Source organism: Mchenga conophoros, linkage group LG3 (assembly GCF_057382185.1).
Source record: "Mchenga conophoros isolate Kocher_MC1m ecotype Shallow Benthic linkage group LG3, M_conophoros_male_GT1.1, whole genome shotgun sequence".
NCBI lineage: Eukaryota > Metazoa > Chordata > Actinopteri > Cichliformes > Cichlidae > Mchenga > Mchenga conophoros.
In genome coordinates this window covers 73127136-73150546 of record NC_140528.1, presented here as the reverse complement: position 1 = coordinate 73150546, position 23411 = coordinate 73127136, and the positions used below count along the sequence as shown (strand labels likewise).

General features: G+C 40.3%; 1 protein-coding gene across 8 annotated transcripts in view; it reads left to right on the top strand.

Moving 5' to 3' along the window:
* Positions 1 to 23411, top strand: part of slc24a2a (solute carrier family 24 member 2a) — a 45270-nt gene that overhangs the window by 10010 nt on the left and 11849 nt on the right. Inside the window, exons 3-6 of one of the 8 annotated variants that reach the window (XM_085267127.1) lie at positions 10655 to 10693; positions 11797 to 11905; positions 14726 to 14740; positions 20339 to 20389. In XM_085267127.1, coding sequence (XP_085123253.1) covers positions 10655 to 10693; positions 11797 to 11905; positions 14726 to 14740; positions 20339 to 20389 — 214 coding nt within the window. Of the gene's footprint in view, positions 1 to 10646; positions 10694 to 11796; positions 11906 to 14725; positions 14741 to 20338; positions 20390 to 23411 lie in introns of all 8 variants that reach the window. The other 7 variants (XM_085267126.1, XM_085267128.1, XM_085267129.1 and 4 more) reach the window with 7 other exon arrangements.

Genomic DNA, 23411 nt, shown 5'->3' with positions numbered 1-23411 from the left:
GCGCACATGGCACTTGATACCAAACACTTCCAAGTTAATTTATGCACATAAATCTCCTTTAGGACTACCTTATCTCACCCTGTGATGCGTACATCAATTCAGCTTTAACCTAAAGAGACCACTTATGTAATTAAACTGCAATTTTCTCCCTACACTCCGACGCAGCCAGTTACATGAGACTCCGTTTGTTCCCATATAGCGCATAAAATTAGTTGATTAATCCATTAGCTGACTCACAGAAAACTAATCTGGCCATTTTGATAATGAGGAGCAGGTGGAGAGTTTGTCTGGGGCACTGAAAATTCACATTTATTAGAATGTTGGTGAGTATGCGAGAAATCTGTAAACAATGCAGTGCTTGCTGCGGCCAGTTGCCACTGCACCTGTCACTTTCATTTGTCTCGTTCATCACTCTGACTTCACTCATGCGGTAAAGCCCGAGATCTCAGGTTTTGAATCTCCGCAAGTCAATTTAAAGACTCGTTATGTGTTATGTCTCTGTGCTTTGTGCAGCACCATGGACAGCACCGTCTCTTCTGCATACTTGAATATTAGTGACTGGAGTGATGGACTTTGTCTTTTATTATTTTAGACTCCAAAATCCCTTTAGCTTGGCGTTCTTGTTAAAGTCCACTGGTGTTAGCTTTACCATCAAGAGCAACCCAAGTGCGATCTGCTTAAAGGGTGAGGTTACCAGACTCACATGCTTTAAGGGTTTAAGTGAGTAAAAACATCTCCTTTTATTCATTTTTGAAAGAAATGCCATAACATTACAGTGGTTTCCCTCACTGATGGCTTTTTGAATAGGTTCCTTTAAAATTTCAATATTTTACCCCTTTTGAACAAGTTTATATGAAGCTCACATGGCCCCAAAAGGTGTCTTTCAAATTTCAAAGTGCCACCACAGACTTTTTATTCCACCAAGCTTTTATGCTCCTGGGGTTTTTTCTATTAGCTTTGATCCAGACTGGCTTTTTCAGTGTCTGTAGAGTTAAATCCTGCTGAGCAGATGAACCAGTATAGCTGCTGTTTGGATGTGAAAAAGTGCTTGAGCGAAGATAAATTGTTGCTTTTAGCCAACTCTCTGAGTAAATGTACATGAAATGACAGCACAGCTGTTGGCTTTAGCTCAGATTTATCGTGATTTTGTCAGGTGGCATTGCATTTAAAAACAAACCATAATTTTTAGAAGAGCATTGGCTATGGAAATTGCCTACAACTGCGATTTAAGTTTCATGAGGTGTTTTCACTATTTAATCCTTGGTTTGTTGTCGGATTGCAGTGGCATACAGGGGAGGAGGCTTTCCTTTAGTTGTTGGGATGTTGCCATCAAAAAAATGGGTTAAAAGGGACAACTGAATAGTGTTGTGTCTGCTCTTGCAGCTGACAACAGGACGTGTTGCATGCTTTGGTTGTAGCTGAGACCCTTTACAGATGGACTTTAAACGAGAAGCAGCTCTGGCAAACGCTTTTTGACGTAGCGGGCGGTGAGAGGTGGAAAATAATGTAAAGTTTCCCCTTTCGATGTGTAATTGGTGGGGCACTAGAGCAATAGAGGTTTTAGACAACCTTATATTTTCTCTTCCTTTTAAATCTCCAAGCTTAAAATAAAAATGCTAAAATGAATTTTCAGAACATGGGACCTTTGATTCAGCGGTGGAGAATTGGCAGAGACACAAAGTGTCTGATTGTTGAATGCTGCTTTATTTAATGGCCAACACAGAGGAGTGTAACATGAGGCTGTTTGTCTTTAAAGCTTAATGAGTTTGTATTCTGATGTGACCTAGACAGTCTGAACAGCTCTGGCTCCAGCCTTAAAGCTGTCTTTATTGGAGGCCACTTCTTTGCGCATTTGTTTGTAGACCTTGGGGTAATTTTAGCTCTGTGGGCTAGCAGGTATCGGATCATCACATATGATATGAACTGTTCTGAGTTCATACTGTAGGGTTTGTGCTCTAAAACTCACTATCACACAATGATGGGGTTCTTTCTGAATCTTGCTGTGGTGACTCAAGGTCATAAAAGTCGAGGGATTTCCACATTTAGTACTGCAGGATTCTGATAGAGGTAAAACAGTTCTTGAAAATGTCGTGCGTGTGTGCGTGCGTGTGTGCGTGCGTGCGTGCGTGTGTGCGTGTGCGTGTGCATGTGCGTGTGCGTGTGTGTGTGTGTGTGTGTGTGTGTGTGTGTGTGTGTGTGTGTGTTTATTTTTTTTTGTTTTTTTTTTTCCCCAAGGGAGAACCTGAAGGTGAACCGTTGAAGCTTGCAAGAAATTCAAAGCCTTTATTGATCAAGGGCTATTTTTAAAGTGGGGTCGATTAAATAATGTAACTGCACTGTAAAAGCATCATGTGAAGGGCATCCAGATGCCTGCCTCAGGGGTGTATGAAATGACTGACACACACGCCCCCAGCGAGAAGGAAATGGCACATATGGTGGGAGGTGGCCGAAGACTGGCGAGACTTACGCACTCGGCTCCTTCCTTATGGAGATTTTTGACCCTCAGCATCAGGACCGCTAAGCTGCAGCAGCTGAACATTACATCAGCTCTGAGTTGTGGTTCATGTAATACCCGTAATTTGTGAAATCCAGACTGATGATGTCTGCGCCACACACAGCGCTCCCGTATAGATCTCACAGCTGCGCACAGACCTGACATCGCACGGATAACCGCAGAGACAGTTTAAAACTAAATCTAAGAGAGTAAACTCTTAAAATTGAAGTGATTGCAATCAGACAGTCTCTAATGAGCTAATTAGAAAATGCTCTGGGGCTCCGTGAATCCGCTGAAAGGTTCTCCTCCGCTGTTCTTATTTAAGAGGTTTGACACTTGGTATGTCCATCACTCACAGACAGATGGTGCATGTGGCTGCCCTTCAACCCAAGTCCATTTTAACTCAAGCCTTACCAAGGTGACCTGAAAGGGGCTCTTATCAGCATATTACCCTGTCTGCACTAAATGTCAGCTGGCCAAATGGACTGACCTGGAGGAAGCTTCCTCCGCATACTTCTGCCTCCACCTCCTCTACAAAGCCCCGCTGTGTGTGTTTGTGTGTGTGTGAGTGCACTTTGCGTCAGATGGGAGGTAACTGTCTGCTGACAATTCAACAAAACAGATCAATAGTCAAGATTGTTTGGATGAGGTGCGATCAAATAAAAGTTGGAGCCTTAATGGAAAAAGATGATGTGAAATCCTGACAACGGTGACTGCAATGCGAATGCAAAATTAAGCACACCTCAGCTAATGAAGAAATCTGTTATTAATTTCCAAGTGTCCCATAAGACTAAAACTAACTAACGAAATTCCATGAATAGGGTACACCAGTCTTTTGCAGGGCTAACACAGAGAGATACAGAGAACCGCTCACACCTACAGCCCGTTTAGAATTTCCACTTAACCTCTGGACTGTGGGAGGAAGCCGGAGTACTCGGAGAGAGCCCACACAGGGAGAACATGCAAATTCTACACAGAAAGACTCCCTCCGGCCGGGCTTCTAACCCGGGACCTTCTTGCTGTGAGGTGCCTGCACCACATATTTGTACTGCTAAAAAGAGATGTGTGTCTTCCTCTGTGGGTTAAAGCAACCATTAAAAAGCATCAGTAATTCCCAGCAATGCATTACTTGGCATGCTCGGCATAAACAGCGTCGCTGTAGTTTATTTTAAGTCAACCCACAAACTCTGTCAGTTTAAGTCAGAGTGCCAAATGTGCAGTAATCCACTGCTTAAAATAGTCTGCAACAAATCCATCTTTATGTCTGTTCGAATAATATTTGCTAAAAAAAAAAAGACACTGCCCAACTGTTTGAGGAAATGAGACATTAAAAAAAAAAGACTTTTTTTTTTTTTTTTTTTTTGAAGAGTAGGAAGAGATGGACTTGGCATGAAGTGCCACAGATGGGCTGAGGAAATTGGAAAGAGCTCAGTTATGGACTCTTTGTTGGTTTTTGACCTTCTAAAGAGGAATTTAAAAAGGAATAATACAAGATTCATCAGAAAACACAGATGATTATGTGCTGGATTAAATTAAAAACATGTAAGCTTCGAGGTGTCATTCACATCAGCACAGAAACCTGCTGTTCACACAGCCTGTCCCACAGTGTAAAGGCCTCATTGCTTGAGCATTGATGCAACCTCTGGTCACAAGAAAAGACGATGTGAATTCCCTGACTGGTTGGGCGGTGGTTCCTTTAGGTTGTTTGTTGTTGAGTAAAACTACTCCACAAATAACCTCCTTATGATTATTTAGGTCACTAGCAGTCTCCAGTTTGCATGGAGGATGCCAACTTGTCTGCAAACACTTGCTAACTGCTAGTTAAGTAGTAGTGAAACTTGAAAAGGCAGTCAAAATATGCATGCAAACGACAAGCATCTGAGGTCTCTTCTCTTTTTAAAAAATGTTTCCCTTAAGAGCAATGGTTGCCAGATGGTTGTAGGCTAGACTCAAGGCCCGTGAGACTGTGGGGCTGTCACCATGATTATTACACATCCAAGATGGCAGACAAGTTGATGTCCGGTGGTTAGCGATCATCTTTCTGCAAAGCTAGCTACCATGCAGGTTAGATTTGTTAACTGTCAAAACTATCCCACAATACAGAGCAAGCATGTTTATTTACTCATTCAACTAAAATCTTTGTAATGTTTAAGGTTTTTTTTCTACTGCTACTTGCTCCTTCCCAAAGTTGGAAGCTTGTTTTTTGTGTATGACAACAGCAGAGCAAGGCATGTTATCTGTATAGCTTAGGTTGCCTGCCCTGACTAGCATTGCAGGTTGCGCTCGATGCGTTTTCAGTGATGTGCTCTCGAGCAGCTCAACACGGTTGTTTAGCTGCTCAAGATCAACAAAATTTGGACAAGTATCCAAGTTTTTTCCTGGTTGTCCCTGTTGTGAACCACAGCTCCCTGTAAAATAAAGTCATTCGACACCACAGACTGACTGAAAAAGGATTCAACTTTATTCAATTGTGGCTGCGAGTCATCCAGGAAGTGCAACTTAAAATCTTTTTTTATAAAATTAAAAAAAGAAAATCTGGAGCAGAGTGCATCAGTCTTAAAAACAAAGAACCTGCATCAGTTTTCTTCTCCATCTGCAGATCAAAACCTGCTCTGATCTGATGGGAACGACAAACCGCAGACTTGATCAGTCTTGCAGGAGGTCCACCTCTCGCATTTATTCAGTTAAAACATTACATTGGACTCTCACAGTCAGTGTTTAATCTCGTGAATAAGTCATGTTTTGGATCATTATTATTCCAATATTGTTACACAAAAAAGTGGCTTTAGAACAAGCATATATAATATCAGGAGAATGACAAAAAGTACTTGTGTCTGATCAAACCTAGCTTTGGGTGATTACATTCGCTTGCTGTAATGACACAGCGTTTTTGTTTCTTTTGTTTTTTTTGTTACTCTGTTTGTCTCCCAAAAGTCTCAGTCTGATTGGTTCATGAGAAGGGGGGAGGGGGGATAAGAGGAGGCAATTTTGGCTTAGTCCTGGTGAGCATTGCCTTGTGGGAAATCAGTGTCGTGGCAGCTCCTGTAATTAGTTCTGCTTGTTAGAAAAATGAAGGGGTTACTAATTAGCAAGTGGATGGCTTCTTGACTTGTTGTGCATCTTTTCTCTCCATTCCTTGAAGATCATCATTATCGTCTCCCAGCAAAATGGGGGAGAGAGAGAGAGAAAAGGAGGGAGGGAGGGAGATGCTGCTCAGTCGTACTGCTCAACAGTTTAGCTCTAACACGATGAGTCTAGATGGACAAATCTCAAAGGGTGTTCTGTCATGCTCTGACAGACAGGCTGCCTTCTAAGTACTTGCAGGCAATCGCCGGGAGCTGTGCAAGATTTCACTTTTTAAGTTCACTCAGCAAGCTGGGCGGTCTAGACAGACTTACATATGCTTTATTTTTAGCATGTCCATCTCTGCTTTGACTGCTAAACTAAGATTTACTGTAGTATCACTTTTAGCTTGTGACAGCAATCAAAATGTAAAAGGCCTGTTTGGGCCGAGTCCTTAAACCGCACCATGTTTGTGGTGTTAATGCCTTTTGGAAGATTTTTATGTCAGTTATCGATCATACAACAAGACTTATTCAGTCAAGTGTGCTAACAGAGCATTTAAGTCTATTCTCAGGTCATGAGTAAAATTCTAGTATTGTTCCAATTTATTTAATACAATTTTATTTATATAGCTCCAAAAAACAACAAATGTCGCTTCAACACGCTTCCTAGTGTAGACCCTACAATAATATAGAGGAAACCCCAACAATCACATGACCTGCCATGAGCAAGCACTTGGCAATAGTAGAAAGGATAAACTCCTTTTTAACAGGAAGAAACCTCTAGTAGACCTATCAGGGTGGGGCAGCCAACTGCTACGACTGATTGGAGGTGAGGGGAGGGAGACGGGACAAAAGACAGGGAGCCGGGGATTAATAATAACCAACGATTCCATGCAGAGCAGTAAACACATAGTGAGTGAAAAAAGGTAGAGAAGAAACACTGCAGGCCTATTGGAGCGCAACTAAGGGAGGATTCGGGGTGACCTGATCCAGTCCTGACTACATGCTTTGTTAAAAAGGAAGGAAAGAATAAGAGGCCTGAGAGCTGAAAGCTCTGCCTCCTATTCTACTTTTAAATATCCAAGAAACCACAAGTAAATGAGCAGTCTGAGAGTGAAGTGCTCTAGAGTGATATGGTTCTAGGAGGACTTTAAGATAAGATGGGGCCTGATTATTCAAGACTGTGTGTGTGAGGAGAAGGATTTTAAATTCAGTTCTGGATTTAACAGGATTTATACATCACACTATTTAGCAGGTATCAGTGTATGTGTGATGCTCCCATACAGTCTATAGATAATCGAGCCATCTGTTTTCTTCAGTTTTTCCAGTTCAGGGTCACGGTGGGGGTGGAGCCTATCCCAGCTGCCATAGGGTGAGAGGCGGGAACACCTGTCACTAGGCTAACACAGACAGACAGACGGCCATTCACACTCACATTCACACCTACAACCAATTTAGAATCAGCAGTTTACCTAACATGCATGCGTTTGGAGGGTGGATAATCTTCAGTACCAATTGTAATACTTTGGGTTTTTATGGCAGATTACCTCCTAAACCATTCAATAAAAATATTTAAGGAAACGTTAGACAGAGTCAGAGATTTTCCAATTTCTAACCGAACTATTTATAGATATGAGAGCTATTATTTTCCATAGATCTTGACTTTAACATTTGTATCTTAAACCATGGCTAAAGGAAGAAGTTTTTAAAACTCTCTCAGTTTCTCATGTGAAATTTTGCTAAGACTATAACTGTATTTTAGCCACTGGAATACAATAATATCTGAGGAAATTAAGTGGAGATGATAGGGACAGTGGCTCTTAAGAATTGAAAAATTTTATGTCTCTACTGTTATCGCACTTTGTAATATATGTAGAGTGTAATAATGAGGATAGAGATATAAAGAATCATCTGCAGCTGTGATGGATTTAATCAAACTCGATCGCTGGAAAACTCGATACTGTATAAAAAGCTATTATTATTCTCCTGTGTAATTTGGCTTGGGTGTCAAAGCATAAAGGAAATGCAAATTAAATTCCTCCAGAAATAGACCACTTTTGTGCTCTCTGATTGCATATGAGAAAACCTATAATCCACCACTAATATTGGAAATTCAGGAGTTCCAGCTCTGCCTGCAACATCTGCTCAGGTTCCTCTGAAAGTCCGTTCTTCATGGTTAAAAGTGGAGGTATTTTTTGCAGGATGTCACACCCTTCATCGATAATTCTGCACAAAGCAGTGTTACATGCATACGGCGGCGGAGGGACATTTATCTCCCTTTGCTGATCCGCTTCCAAGAATGATCCTGATGTGACATTATGTAAGAGCTGGAAAGCAGAGCCGGGGGTATTAGGGAACACAAAAACTCCAGAGAACATACTAATCTCCCTATGTGATTATTAGTCATAATATTTAACGCTGGCTTAATGAGGGACCCATGGCATAATCTCTATCTGGCACCTTCACCTGCTCTCTCCTAACCCTCCTAACTTGAATTTGAGGGAGTTAAATAGAATAATTATGCTAGACGGTGCAGTGAATTACCCTGAAGATGGGGCGGAGGGAGTTACAGTCGAATAGCTTTGTGGAAAATCTCAGGATTAGTTCAACTTCTGCTTAATTTTTGGGGCGAAATGTTTAATTTCAGCTCTCTCGTTTCTGCAATTGTTCAGTTGCCGCACAGCAGCAAAACTAATATATGGTAAATTATGAGCTGTTAAACAGAAACAGCGGGATACAGTGGGACGTGGTGGGTAATGACGTTCACAGGGACTGCAGTGGGGATTTTTCTTATAAATAGAGCACGCTAACAAGTCCAGCATTTTTTTTTGTTTTTTTTTTAATGTTCAGTTTAATTAGTTTAAAAGTTTCTGTATTATTATCAAAATGAAAGTGACTCAATTTATTGCTCTTTTTTCATAAAAACAAGAAATCTGTTAACATCCCACCCCTGCTTCGTGTACAGTTAGCAGATTTTTTAAAAAAAAAAAGTTTAATTGAATGCAGCGTCATTTAGAAAATTAATCAGCGTGTTGACAAGTTTGCAGGCCCTGTCTCGAAATTTGTGCGTTTACCCCGCTTTTTAAAAAAAACAAAAAAACTCACAAGATCAAACTGAACTGGCGTCTGATTTTCATTGTACATCTTGCACCTTATCAATGCACACCAGTGCCGCCTCTTTCTACACACTGCTGTTTGAAACCGTGTAGGCAGCGAAACAAAGCCTCGGTGTTCTAAGATCTGAACAAAAGCTTTGTGTTTGTTCTCTTGCAGTTAGAAACAGAGGCCTTAAGCGACTGTTATATCGCACACATTTTTGGAGATGAAGTGAGCACAGTTCTGTCAGGCAGTTGGTGAAAGGCTTTTGTTTCAAAAATAAACTGTGTTACAGTACTCTGCTGTACATGCCAAAAAGGCCTGCTGAGAACGATGGCAGGAAAATCGAGCGATTGTTAAAAAGGCTCGAGTCTCTTTGGCACGAAAGTTTTTCACATTAAAACTGGCAGAACACACTTATTTGATTACTTGGTGAGAGTTAGATGAGCTGATCAGTGCGACTCTCTTAAGAGTCTCAGAAGTTATAAATACGAAGCTTCGGCTGGAGGCTCGTTAGCCCAACTTCTCACATTAAAGCAGCTGCCACAGAGATTGTATAAAGAAAGATGCCACATGTTAATAAGATGCTAGTGAGTCCTTTTAAATTACAGGACAGCTTGCTATTTCTGTCTAATCCTCAGTAAAGGGCTCAAACAACTTTAAAGATAGCTTGCATAACAACTGGAAAACTTTGAAACTGGTACATTATTTGGAAACCATTATCAGCTCTGATTTCCAGTCTACAGGCAATAGATAATCACTTAACTTGATCCTTACCTTTACCTATACAAGTAAACCCATGTCTCAACATTTTAATAGTTTTTTATGGCTATAGTCTAAGTATGTGCATGCAATATATGTCTTCGTTTTAATTTTGATGTCTTATTTCTGAACAATCATGGCGACGAAATAACTGAGGCAAAGTTATTCGTTTTTTTTCCTTTTGCCATGAGTGAGTGAGTGAGTGTGTGTGTGTCTAGGTCCGTCAAACCGTATATAAGAGGTCTGTCTGCACCAAAAATACCTCTCGTCTGGACCACAGAATGTATATAAAAGATGGGCATAGCTTCTGGGTAAGAAGCCAATGCAGAAATGCCATAAATTGACATTTTTTCTAATGTTTGAGTACGAAAGAGGTCTGGTTGTGTATCTATACGTTCCTCATTTCATTTGACTGTGGCGACAGTAAAAACGGTCCTGGTGAGTTTACAGCCTAGATTGTTAAATTTGTAGTATCGTAAAAAAAAAAAAAAAAAAAAAAAAATTAGTCATAAAGGAGGGTGATGCATGTGTTCCACAAATCGCTAACCTACGAGTTGGCTCTTTGGTCAGATCTGCTCCTTGTTTGACAAAACGCAACGACCCGTACAGCAAAAACAGTCAGCCTGTGGCTTCACAACAGGCCTGCGGATGACATCATGGTTGCTATGTCCATTTTTTATCTACTTAAGTGCTGATTGGGCAGCACTGTGTACTCCACCACCTCCATCTTTGTTGTCGTTTTATTTTACATTTATTTGTTTAAGAAATTGCTTTTAAAGTTCAATACATGCGAGTAACCGCATTTAATAATCTCAGTATTAAACAACCATTTTGCCATAGCAAGCCACCTTAACTCTTCGCCTATACTTTCACATAGCAACAAGAAGCACCTTAAATTCTGATGCGAGTTGACAGCCTTGACTTAAATGACTCAAATCGAAATGACATATTTGAGTGTATTTCAAGGAAATTTAAGTCGACACGTTCTAATCCTGCTCAGCTTGTGACTGACACAGTAGGCAGGCACAGCAGTGGGGAGGAATCTGTCCCTCAAGTCTTGTCCACTTGCATCACAGTCAGTCGTCACCGTCACTGTTACTGTGCCGTAATGTCTTTCTCTACTGTCTCGTCGTCTTGTCTCTGTGGTTGTGTGAGGCTTGCTTCACATCTGTGTCTTGTTTTCTCTTCCTCTTCCCCCCCTTTTATACTTCCTCTTCTCTTTGTGTTGGATGAGAAGGCAAGTCCTGGGGCGCCAGAGGATGACGGCAAGTTGTCGGTAGGTCCTGTTTGATTGACACTCCCCCGTCTTCTTCTGTGTTTGTCCCTGTTTCTGTGTAGATGTATTAGAGCAACTTCTGTTTCTCCCGCCATACTGTGAAGAAGACATGTACACTGTTATCTCTAACCCTCAGCCTCCCTCTGTGCCGAGAGTAGCTCCGTCTGTTTCCCAAAGCACTTCCTTTGCAACAGTTGCATTTGTGTGCAGCATGTAAAAGGCAATCGAGGAGGAAGCCTGGATTCTGAAAAAACACTTTTAATGCTTACGCAGTTCCAGCAGGTACAAGAGCTTCCATCCCGAATGCAGAGCAAGCAGATAAAACAGCAGACGGACATTCTCTGGTGTCGTACCGAGAATCTACAACTTTCTAACCCTCACACGAGTCGTGCCGTTCCGCTTGTCTCCCTTGCCTCCCGCTCACACCCATGGGAGGCTGTGAATTAGCACCTGACACCTCCTTTGCCTACGCATCACCTCTGATGAGCCAAAGGTGGACACATTCGCAGCAAGCAGCTGTCACCTGCAACGGTGCCTAATTTCCCACAATTCTCAAGTTCCACCTCGGCTGCTGGAGCGACCTTGGCGAGGGTTGTTTTTTTGGGGGGTTTTTTCTTCCGCAAAAGGAACTAAAAAAATGCCACACTAAGTGTAAATGCCTGTGACAAGCCCACGAAGCTTATATTTTTAAGAAGCTGTAGCACTTTATGATTTTTTTTAAACTCGGTTGCAGGTTCTGCTTAGGGTTTTTTTTATGTAAAATAGGATTAGGGAATCATATTCCAACTGGAAGCTTAATTGAAGGTGGTAGCACATCATATGCTCATGGACAAACATTGCAGTGACACGAATCCTTCTTTCTGTAATTAAAATGCTGTGGATTTCACAACAGTTAAAGCACCAAGTCCCTAGAATGATCTTCCCTCTAATGTAAAAATGAAAAAGCCTACAAAACAGCGTGGTTTTCCCACATTTAGCTCAATACTCTTGGATTAGAAATGGCTTTAGAGGAGTGCTCGCATTAAGGACATTTACTGGATACTGAAAGATTCCCATCCCCAGCAGTAGCAGAATATTTGACTGACGCTTGTCTCCCCTCACAGGCGCGGCCTCGCCTTCAAAGGGGAGGTAGTTCTGCCTCGCTGCACAACAGCTTGATGCGGAACAGCATTTTCCAGCTGATGATCCACACGTTGGACCCTTTAAGTGAAGGTAAACTGCACACAAAAAGAAGTTTTTAACACAAAAGACATACAGCACAGATATTCTTTTTTTAACTGTCCAACATTGTGTATTTCCAGATTGACCGAGCCTGGATCTTGTCTTCATTCTTGTCTTTAACTCTTAGAATTGTATTTTGAGATGTGTCAGAAGTGGATTAACTAAAAACATGTAATTCCTTCCACAGGAAGAGTGCTGTTGAGCTCACATTTTCTTAACCAATGAATAACATAAGTGTTATGATGAAAATGTTGGCTTTTATCTATTCACAAGCTCCCCGCGTACTTCTTTAAACACAGAAGCTCCACTGTTAACATTGAAAAGTACTTGTACAGTGTTGTTTGTATATTTAAAAAACAAACAAAAAAAAAACGGTCCATGTAAGACAAAGTGCACTTGGGGCTGAGGTGAAACACCGTTCTCCTTTAATCCAAGTCCATTAGCTTAGCTAAGAAAAACGTTTAAAAAAGGCGTCAGCGTCAGTGCTCGGCACAGGGGATGAATATGTTAATATGCCGGGTGAGGCGCGGTGTCATTCTCAACCCATCCTGAACGTGATGAAGGGAAAATGTTTATGAAAAGCAAACAGGGAGCAGGGGTTTGAGGAGGGTGACGAATCCTAATCCTTAAAAATGAATATTAATGTTAAATGCTGAATCCATCTTACTAGCCGATGTCATTTTTCCTCATCTTTTTCTTCCACCTTTTTGGTTTTCATGAAAGTTTACATTCAGTTTGGTTTGTTTGGCTGAAAAAAAGCATCACTGTCAATACACAGTAAAATATCTCATAGGTCCTACAGCAATGTGTGTTAGCACAAAAACAGAATAAATATTTTCCTTCTGGATTGATAGGACTGCATTAGCAATTGGCTGCTCTGTAGTCCAGAGGCATTTCAGCTTTCTCTGAAATGACTTTACTTTGCTTGAAAGCCAAGCTTGGAATGAGTCAGCTCAGGAAAGATTAATAAGCCTTAAAGTGCCCATTAACATGCATCAAATTGCTGTCGTACACTGAACCCAAGGCGTCCTGTCTCTGAGTGTATTCATCATCCCATCGTAGTGATTAATGGTAAATCACAGCCTGAGTGCAAGTCTGTAAGACCACTGTTGTGTATGCATGCATGTATATATGTACATGTTACACATAATCCACCCAGTTGGGTCCTCTTAGTGTCTTTTTCAAGGCATCTAATAGCTTAACTTAGTAAATACTACTAAGTTATGCGTGCAAGATATGAACTGAATTCTTTGTTTTCTCTTTGTTTTAACTGATTTATTTATTTGTGTCCAAAATAAGTTCCCATTTGCCAAAAAAAAAAAAGTTTTTAAAATGGTCAAACCTACTTTAGTATGAAAGCAGCCGAGATGGCAGGACATACCAAATTTGATTGATGAGGTCTTCTGGCAAATTAACGGCTGGAAATTAATTCTCTGAAACAACAGCTACAGTGTGACATGACACAATCAATGAATTCATTATTGTCAAGAACAAAAGCAACACGTTGGGCTTCCGATGATTTGCATGTATTATTTTGAAATTTCCATGTAGCACATCGGAAAGTTTTCCTCGTACTCCAATGGACATGTACCCGTGATAAGTACAGACTTAAGTACATCTGAAAAAGCACTTATCAGAGGCCTCATTTCCTTGGAACGCTTAACAACTTCATTGGCTGCAGGACTGCGAAGGCCCAATCAAGACAGACCCTATTGGGAGATGAGCAAATATGTTCTATAAACATTTACTGGCATCATTAATGCAAAGGAGCGTTTACTGGGTGAGCTTACGGCATAGAGAAGACGAACAGGTGCATCCATTTTAGTTGGAGGCTTGTGCTGTGTGTCCTTGTGTGCTCTTAGGCATTAAGTGTAGCTCAGCAGGGACGTGGGGAGCTGGCAGGGCTCCTTCCATACATTTTTCATTCGCATTTCTCAAAATAAGTTGTTCAGGCTTCAGTGCTGAAAGGTTCTTGTGCCAGTACTGAGAGCTGGTTAGCTTTTGGTTATTAGAGTTTTAGTGATTTAGAGTTTGTTAGATGTGTGTGTCCGTGTGTGTGTGTGGTCCTTGTATTGCAAACATTGTGGGGACTGAAGTGTTTTTACACATTATGGGGACAAAAAGCAAATAACGGCAACGATATGATATAAATCATATTTTCAAGGGAAGACAAGTTTAATTTGAGGATATTAGGTTAGAGCTTTCTTTCTTCTGCTCTGTTTTGTCTGTAGTGACCACAAAAAGTAGTTTGAATATAATCTATCTGTGTTGTTTCTTCAGCGTATGCCTTCATTGCAAAGTGCATTTTATATCTAAACATGTAAAACCTAAGATTTTAAATCTATGTGTGGCAATGTATATGTTTCTGTCATATCATGGGGATATGATTATTTACTTTGTTGCCCAGAGTTAGATGAGAATAACTGCACTCATATTTATTTGTTATTAACAGGACATAGCTACACATAGGATAACAGTAACAGTGTTTTTTTTTTAGCTATGCTACATGAGCTACATGCTACATGAGCTACATGCTACATGAGCTAAGCTAGCATCTCCTTCCTTCTGTCCCTTTTAATGCTAGTAGTACCTACTTTCTCATCTAACTCTCTGCAAAGACGTCCAAAACAAGTTTTGAGTTAATTTAATGCCATGAATGAAGAGCTAATGACATTTAATTTAACACAACCCTTTCTCATCTTGGAAATACCTATCAATGATTAAATGTTCGCTATTGGACTAAATATCACCTGGATTTATCTTGTCTCTGTTTCTGTCTTCTTATTTCTCTTTCGTTTACTGTCCCTTCAGAATTTGCTGACTCTGGTGAGTTACTCCTCTAATTTCTGTATCTCCCCCTGCTCCAAAACAATATGTTTGTTCTCATTCCAACAGCCTGGAGGCAACTCTTGTGCCCAGTGTGTCCCTTATGTATACATTTCCTAAGCGCCGATGTGCTGTATGTCAATTCTGTACCGTACCATCCCTGCAGACTCTCTTCTTCAGATATCTCATTCTCTCCTGTGGGTGCTTTTTCCCTGGAAACCCTCTGTTACCATTTCTACATTGTTTTCCCCATCGTCCCTAATCCTCTCTCTCCTCTTATGAACTCCTTTGTGATTTTTAGCTTTATAAGTGCTGTTTTTTGTGAGACACGTTGAGGCCCAAAATAAGTGCTTTGGGTGTTCCTGTCAACATTGTATGTCACTCTAGGTCTGTGAGGCTAAGCAGATATTTAAGCAGACAGAATTTGCTGTGGGAAAGAGACAGAGTAAATGTGTCAGCCTTTTGCTTAGGTCATGAAACGGCCTATCTGGAAGACGGCGAAATGCTGTCAGTTGATTTCTCAGCCCTTTTTATATCCCCGTGGTCAGAATTCTGGTTAAGCTATATGGAGCAATTAACCAGTGGACTGAAAGTGTTTCTTTGTGCAGCCTTTTACAATAAGCTGTGGACAAAAAACTATCAGCATTTAAATTTAGCTTAAAAAAACGGCAGCTTTCTTGATGTTGTTGAGGTAAATCTCCTACAGTTTAATAATAGACCTTAGAACGTGCATGTTTTTCATTGCAGGGAACATTGTATTAGTCTGGTACACTTAGTTCTGGGCACAAGGACCAGCATCTTTTTTTTTTCCCATCAGTGTGGAGCTACAAACAATATCACTTAGGAGTGGCATCAAATATTGAACTACTCAGAGAGAATGGGTGGGAGAAGGGAAGAGTGGCTCTAACTCTACTGTCTGAACCCTCAGCAGACTGCTGAAACAAGTTTCCCAAAACAGTACTCAGAATTCAGGCTGCGTGCTTCAGTAAAATGTATCACTCTCAGATCTGAACTGTGGTACTGAGTCTGTGCTTTTCCATAGCTGCAGTTGACCTCAGTAATCTTGTTAGGTTTTTTTCCTGAGGTAGACGGGAAGTTTTGCATAGGCTGAGCAAATAACAGACAAACTCACTAAATTTGGGTCAACTAAAAAAACAATCATTTCAGCACACAGCCTGTTTTTTCAGTAACCTAGCGAGACCAAAGGGGTTGTTTTCTTTAAAGTTTTAGACGTTGGTATAGAAGAAAATTACCAAAGGGCAACAATTTAGGTCCACGTGTGTGTTTGTACCGAATTACAGAAAACACCCCTTAAATTACACGAGGGTCTGAATTTTCAGTGCAGTTATTATTAAAACAGCCATTTAGCATGAGGGTTAATCCATTCTTCCAGCAAGCATTTCCAGTTTTCCCCACATAGCTGCCTTGCCTGCCAGCAGTACTGTCTGTGCCGTGACCCAGACCATCGATTACATGGTTCAATAATGCACTCACTGTCACTGACCTACCACCCCTTGGGCAACGGAAATATATTTTCCACGTATGCAGATATAGTCTATTGACATTTTGGGTTAGATCTTTTTTTGTATAAACTTAACAATGTTCATAAAACATAAAAGAAAGCTGAAATATAAGATGACATGTTAACATATTTACTGTAGAATATAATCAGAAGAGATATTGTTTCATATCCTGCAGGAATGTGAACTCATTTTACATTGTGGGCCACATGCAGCCCACTTAGACCTTACGCCGGCTAGACGAGTGAAACCTCCTTTCTGTCAGTGTAAAGAAGTTTAACTACACATTGAATCCCTGAGATAGCGTCATGTAAAAAACAGAAGTGCAATTTCAACAGCACATCTCACTTTTTCGACATAATAGAGAAATGCTGCTGGAGTAAATGGATGAAATAAATTTATAAAATTACAGAAAATAATTCTCTTAGCTAAGTTTTTGTTAATTTTTCTTTCTTTTTTTTTTACTGTGGACCCACTGTAAAAATAATATATTTCTATAGTTATAGTGAAAAAAGTTTCCTGTCATTTGAATTTTTAGCTATTAATCAGGTACTTTGGTATTGTATGAAAAGCTTTGGGAGGAAAATCTGCGCTCTTCTTCATATTTTCCAGTAGGCCAGTTTGGAGTCTTTGGCGGGCCGATTATGGCCGCCAAGCCTTATGTTTGACACCCCTGATAGATAGTTTGACTTGATTTCTTGCTGTTGCCGTAGGAGCCATAGACATAAAGTTAATGTAATTTAGTTTAGCATAAAAACTGTAACCAAGTAGTTACCGGCCTCTGTTCAAACGTAATCAAATACTACGCATATGTCACACCCCCTCCCATGCCCTCTGATCCACCCCGCACTGGGTGGGTGAAAGAATCAATGCTAAAAGCCTTTTTGCTTTTGCACAGGCTGTGAATTTCCCTGACACTCCAACCCCCAGCAGACGGAGCGGACTTGCACGCACACTCTCACGCATGGCTCACCAGAGGTTTAGAGGTCACACCACAAGGACAAGAGGTCCCTTGGTAAAAAACAACAACAACAACAAGCCTCGCTCTCTCTATGGAGTTACAGCGGGTGGACCGTGCAGGCAGTGATTGTGTCTGGGGATAATTGCCCTCAGGGCAGCTTTGTAGAGACTGGACGTAGAGTGGTAGTGTACTTCAAACCAAAAATAATATAACGATATGGGATTGAGACGCTTGTCAAGTAGCACCGCATATGAGCAAGGCATTTTGCAATGAAATGTGATTTCATCTCATTAGATTGTGTTTTCATGGCTGCCAAGTCTCACATTTGGCATGAGATTTTCACCATAATCCTCTCACACACTAGCAGAGTGGTCGCCCACTGTCGGATATTAGTGTGAGCGATGTAGGCATGTGGGTGGGAACATATAAAGTGCTTATTGTACTGATGCCTACTACATGGCATACTTGCAAAGTTAGGGTTAACCAAAAGGTTTATATTAACTTATTTGGGAACTAGCCTCTGTTAACAGGCAGACCTGGTCAAAAATATCAACTTAGTACCGTCAGCTGAATCAGATAAAGAGGTCAGATAAAGGTCAGACAAAAACACAGCAGCACAATAAGTGAGGCATAAAAGGACAAAGTGATTTAAAACGTTTAAATTATTTGTAAATGACATGTGGTTTAATGGTAGTGTTTCAAAGGAAGTTTTTCGTCTTGTTCCAAGCCCATTGTTTGCACTGTATAAAAAATAGTGTTTGAAACCGCTTCTTGGTTCTTCGTCAACGAGATTAGCCACTGTGATGATTCAGTCTAACGGCTGTTTGAAACAGGAGAGTGGATTTTACATCAGCAAACAGAAAGATTTCCAAGAATAGCTTTAATGAAAAGGTACATGTTATTCTACTTTGTTGCCAGTGAGGTCCTTCCAATGATGACGTTTGGTTAAACTTGCTGTAGTTAGTAGAACATGCCATGTTCTCTTTAGTTGAAAATAGTTGCTCACGCTCTTTTCGAAGTAGTTTTTTGTGATGGTTCAGGATTCAAGCTGTTTCATGTGCTCCCAGTCTTTATGTAATCCCAGACTGGCTCCATGATGTGAACATCAGACCTTGTGGTGGCCATGTGCTGCAGGGCTCTTTATTTTTGTTGGTGCTGAGAATAGTTTTTTGCAACTGTATGTTTGGGGGTGATATCAGTATAGTATGTAGAATGAATTTGGAACCAGACCAATTTGTTTTGCATGGTGGATAAAAATGTAAAGATCTAGAATATTTCCTCTTATGAGCAATCAAAAGCAAATACTGTGAATGGCTTTATTTAACATTTTACCACCTGACATACAGGTTAAAACACCAGTTGAAATACATGGGTAGAGGAAACGAGGAAGGGGAATTTAAAAGTCTGGTTGTGAGATTTCGTGAAGATGTAAAAGTATATAGGAAAATCGGTGCATTGCTAAAAATAAGTAGAAGCACAGCAGCAGTAATCAAGGGATATAGAGGGAGCCTTAGTACCACTAATCAGAGTCTCAATGGCTTTCTTTCTAAAAAAAACTTGAACAGTCTAGCTCTGAAGATCAAGGCAATTGCTTCATATTTGTCAAAGGAATTCTGAGTTTGCTGGAAATCAGAGTTTCTGTCAAAGCTTACACGATCAGAAGGCAACTGCTGATTAACAATACTTACTTTTTGGCAGAAAACTATGAGATCGAACTTTGATAAATATCCTTAAAAGAAGAAGCCTGTTGAATATCGGGAAGACATGCTCCAGTAAGATGAAAGCAAGATAAATGAGTTCAGCTTAGATGGATTTCGGCACGCTTGGGGGGCTAGGACCACTAACGGTGAATGCGTGCTCCCAGTAGTGAAGCATGGAGGTGAGCCTGTGATGATACTTGGCTGTATGAGTGCAAAAGGTGATAAGGAATGACATTTATCAATGGCACCATGAATGTCTGTGGATATGCCAGATTACCTCATAGGATGACTCTCATATTCTTGAAGCCAGGCAGAAGAGGAAAGCATGCCTGGCTTCATTATCAAAAGTTTCTAAAGAAGAACGGAGACTAAGGACAAGTTGGTCTTGCTTGGTGTTAATTGGTTGGTGTTGCTTTTTCTGAATTTGCATGTGGCGCAGAAAGACAAACCCCCATGCAGAGAGAGCTTCTGGAAAATAGTGGCTCATGAATTAAAAAGATATGAATCTTAAAGTCAGTCGGGATAAGCTTCAGTGGCCCTGTGTCCCTGAATTGGACAAGCAGTTAAGAAAGTGGCTAAATGGATGGATGGATTCCATAAATCTCAGTAATGTGTGCTGACTTCTGGACCTGTATTGTTAATTCTGGTCAGAAGGGAATATAACTACTGTCTGGAGTTAAGTTAGTTTATCTAGTTAATGTAACATAAACTTACTATTCTATTTAAAGCGAATCATCGCTTTTTTTTGGCCATTTATTGTTGAAACAGCGTGGGAGGCAGAAGTCTGCGGTCCGGTGTCCTCTGCTCAGCTGCTTCACGTTCAGCTGTTGCTGCAGGTTTGAATTCCCAGCTAATTCATCATGCCGATGTGCTGACTGTCTATTTACTGTAGCATGGAAGAACTGCAGCAGTAAGGGAATCAAATTAATTGTTCGGGTTTCATTGTGGGAATAAAATGCCGAATCATCAAGCCCCTGAATAAGCTTGTGCGCAGAGGAGAGGAGGACTCATCATTTTGTTGCATGTTGACCCAGTATATTCTCTTCCGACTGTCCTCTTCTGTTTGTTTTCAATATATCTTTTTATGAACCTCTGATCATTTTTTTTAATGGTGGTATACTGATTGCCCCTTCCCCCTCCCTTTACCGTTGGCAGGCTCTTTATCAGACTGAGTTGCTGAAAGACTCTTGATGTTTTGTATTTGCAGTTGAGTCCTTGCTTTGTCTTTGCACTTATGCAGTGATGACTTGGGGAGATTTTGTCTCTCTGTATGTGACTTCTTGTGCTTCTTGTGTGACTCTGTACAGAATGTGATGTGAGTAGAACCAGCAGATCTGTCTTGTTCTGTCATGTTCACTCTTTTCCTTTTCTCTGTGTGTTTGTTGCCTTACCCTTGTCTTTTGCTGTGATGTTGTAGAGCTTGGGACTTATGGGAAACTAAAATATTATCACTCAATGACTGAGGAAGGTAAGCCTGAAAGTTTTCATTACTTGATTCTTTGAGACAGCTTCTATCATCCCTCTTGTTTTTATACTCCCCCATCTTCATCACGAAGCAACACATCCAGCCCCATTATTATTTATTTATTTTTTTGCCTGTGATACACAGTTTGCATAATTTTGCTTTAAGTTGATAATCTCGCTGAGATTTCACTGGCATAAGTGCAAATCATAGTAGCCATGCCATTTTTTTTTTTTATTGTACTTTTTGTTCCCATTTTTGGTTTTTGGCATATTTTTATATTTTTTCCCCTACGAATATGTACATACATATTGTGTGTTACTGTGTGTAGTGTTATTATGACATTTTATTTATTAGGTATTTTCTGAAAATTTCTAAATTTGCTTCTTTTGTTTGACGTTGTGTAAATTAAGACATGCATAATGCAGGCTGGTTTAACTACAAACGCACACTTACACGGCCAATATTGCATTCAGAAAACACACAAGGTCTTTTTAATGTTTTCTCGTCTTTGCTTGTTTTTCCCTGTTACCCATCTGCGTCTCTGAGCAATACAGCACATCATCCATTCCCCAGCACTTACTTCGAGGTTACACTTGCACCAGAAGCAACGTTTCTGAATTTGGCAAACTGGAGTGACTAATCCACCCAGTGGTTGTGTAACAGGCAGAAATGACAACGTTTTTTTAACCCACACTTCACAAACTGGTCTTTTTGTTGTTAAATATTTTTTAAGTTAAAGAATTTAACTAAACATTAACTGTGTTTTTTTTTATTTTAATTCCTTTAAGATGGCAATACATACATTTCCCATACATAGCAATCACATATTTATAATTTGGGTGGAGTGTTATTTTTGATATTTGTGCTTTTATGCTAAAACAAAGTGACAGAAAAACACATTTTTAAAATTTGCGTTAAAAAAAAATCAAAAAATGTAACCATATTAAGTAAAAGCTCTGTTTCCAAATAACAATAAATAAGGTGGAAATGGCAAAAAAATTGTTATAAACTGCATTTGGTAGCTTTACTTTTAAAAGCAATTTATTAGTTTTGAATATCACTGTCATTAAAGGGTAATGTGTTGCGTTACAATGTTAGCTGCTGAGAAAATTCATGTTTTATTTTATCTTACCAGATTTAACTTTATAGTAATCTCTAGTAAGCTGGTTATGTTGTCCAGTTTAACCTCTGAGTATACTAACTTTACCTCATGGTGAGTTCATGGTGACAACAAGCTTGTTAATTTTCCTCATCACAGCTAACTAAAATCTTTCCGCTTCAGAGCTGTAGCACTTGCATATTCCTCCTCCTCAACATCGCCTCGCCACCTTTGTAACTAGTTGAGCTTAGACCTCAATCACTCAGGCCTAGAGACCTTTCAACAACCTTGTGGCATCCACTAGTTGCAAGGGGAAATTATGTATTTCCTGTGAAATTGATTCACAAAACCACATTGGAGCAGGTCTAGAGATCTTAATTGAAACTCTGTAAACCACCAGTCACTAGAAAAAAGTGTGTATTCCACAACCAGCGGGTGTGAAACTGATTGCAAAGAGATTTGCTATGCTACACCAAAAACGTCTTTGTGATTGCTTTGGTTGCTAGTAGGTTTCCAGGGTGAGAAGAAGTTTCCATGGAAGACGCCAAACTGCCTGCAGATACTTGCAAACTACTTGCTAAGCTGTAGTGAAACTGAAAAATGTGATGCAAAGTCGCCTTTTGAAATAGTTTGTGGTTGACGTTTTAAGGCAAAGCTTTTACTTTGAAGGTGAATGTTTTTCATTTTCGGTTTATTTGCAGCTTTGAGAGTAAATGTCAAGTTTTTGCAGACAAGTCGACGTCTTCCACACAAACTGTGAGCGACTGCGCCAGTCTGATTCTGACCAAGCCAATCATGAGAAGGTTTTTTTGTTTTCAGCTCCCTGTTTTTGAGTGGCGACAGCCACCAACCTCCAACAACCGCTTTCCTGCAACTTGGGGAATACACATTTTCTGAAGTGACCAGAGGTTGCCGTGGGGTCACTGACTGGTCTCTACGCCTGTGTGACTGAGGCCTGGAGGTGCTTTTTCAATATCTAAAAATTATAACCATGACACTAATTAAAACACATCTTCCCACAAGATAAATCCTGCCACCTTTGCCATATCACTAACTGAGCTTAACATGCACACTTACACAGCCTGAGGATTGAAAGCCTTCTACTAGTACATGCAACATACTTCAAGGAGTGGAAAGGCAAAAGAAATGGTGTGATGTCATCAGACAAAAGACACAACGGTATATGGTAACTGATTGCTCATTCGAATAATTAACCAATTATCTGATCCACTTAATTGCTTTAATTTGCACATTCGTTAAAACAAACAAACAATTAAATAAATAAAGAATCAGAACACCTAAACAAGTTTCTTTATACTTTGTTACAATACCAGTGATAACTGAGAGAAATAAATAGCTAGATTCCTGCTAAAGCTAACTTGCTGAGGTGATCTCAGATTCTGTGGATTATGTATCTAAAATGATAAACTTCCTTCTTCTTGCAGCTTCTGTAGTAACGGCTCTTTGCTTTCACAGGTCTTTATCAAAGTATGTTCAAAGTTAGATCTGAAACATGACGCCAGTGTTTTGTTTTTTTTAGCATTTCTTTTGCATACCTACAGCAGAAAGCACAACCCTGTCAGTTTTATGCCCAAGTAACAAGATGATGATCTCAGACTCCCCCATCCATAAATAAACACCCACTTATCCATGAATAAACGCGCACAAACACACACTCGCTAAGACAACTAACTGACAATGACCGCCTAAGGTGAGTGTCGTCAAGACAGAGGAATGTGTGATTCTGTCTTGTGAAAGTCGGGAGTGTATGTGTGTGTATTTGTGCGCATGTGTGTGGAGGAAGGGCAGGGAGGGGCTGAGCGTTGCCAAACAACAAAAAGACAAAGTGAGAGAAAGATGGTGTTTGCCAAAGACGAATGAGTGAGAAAATCCGAGGTGATAGAGAAATGTAGAGTGAGACAGAGG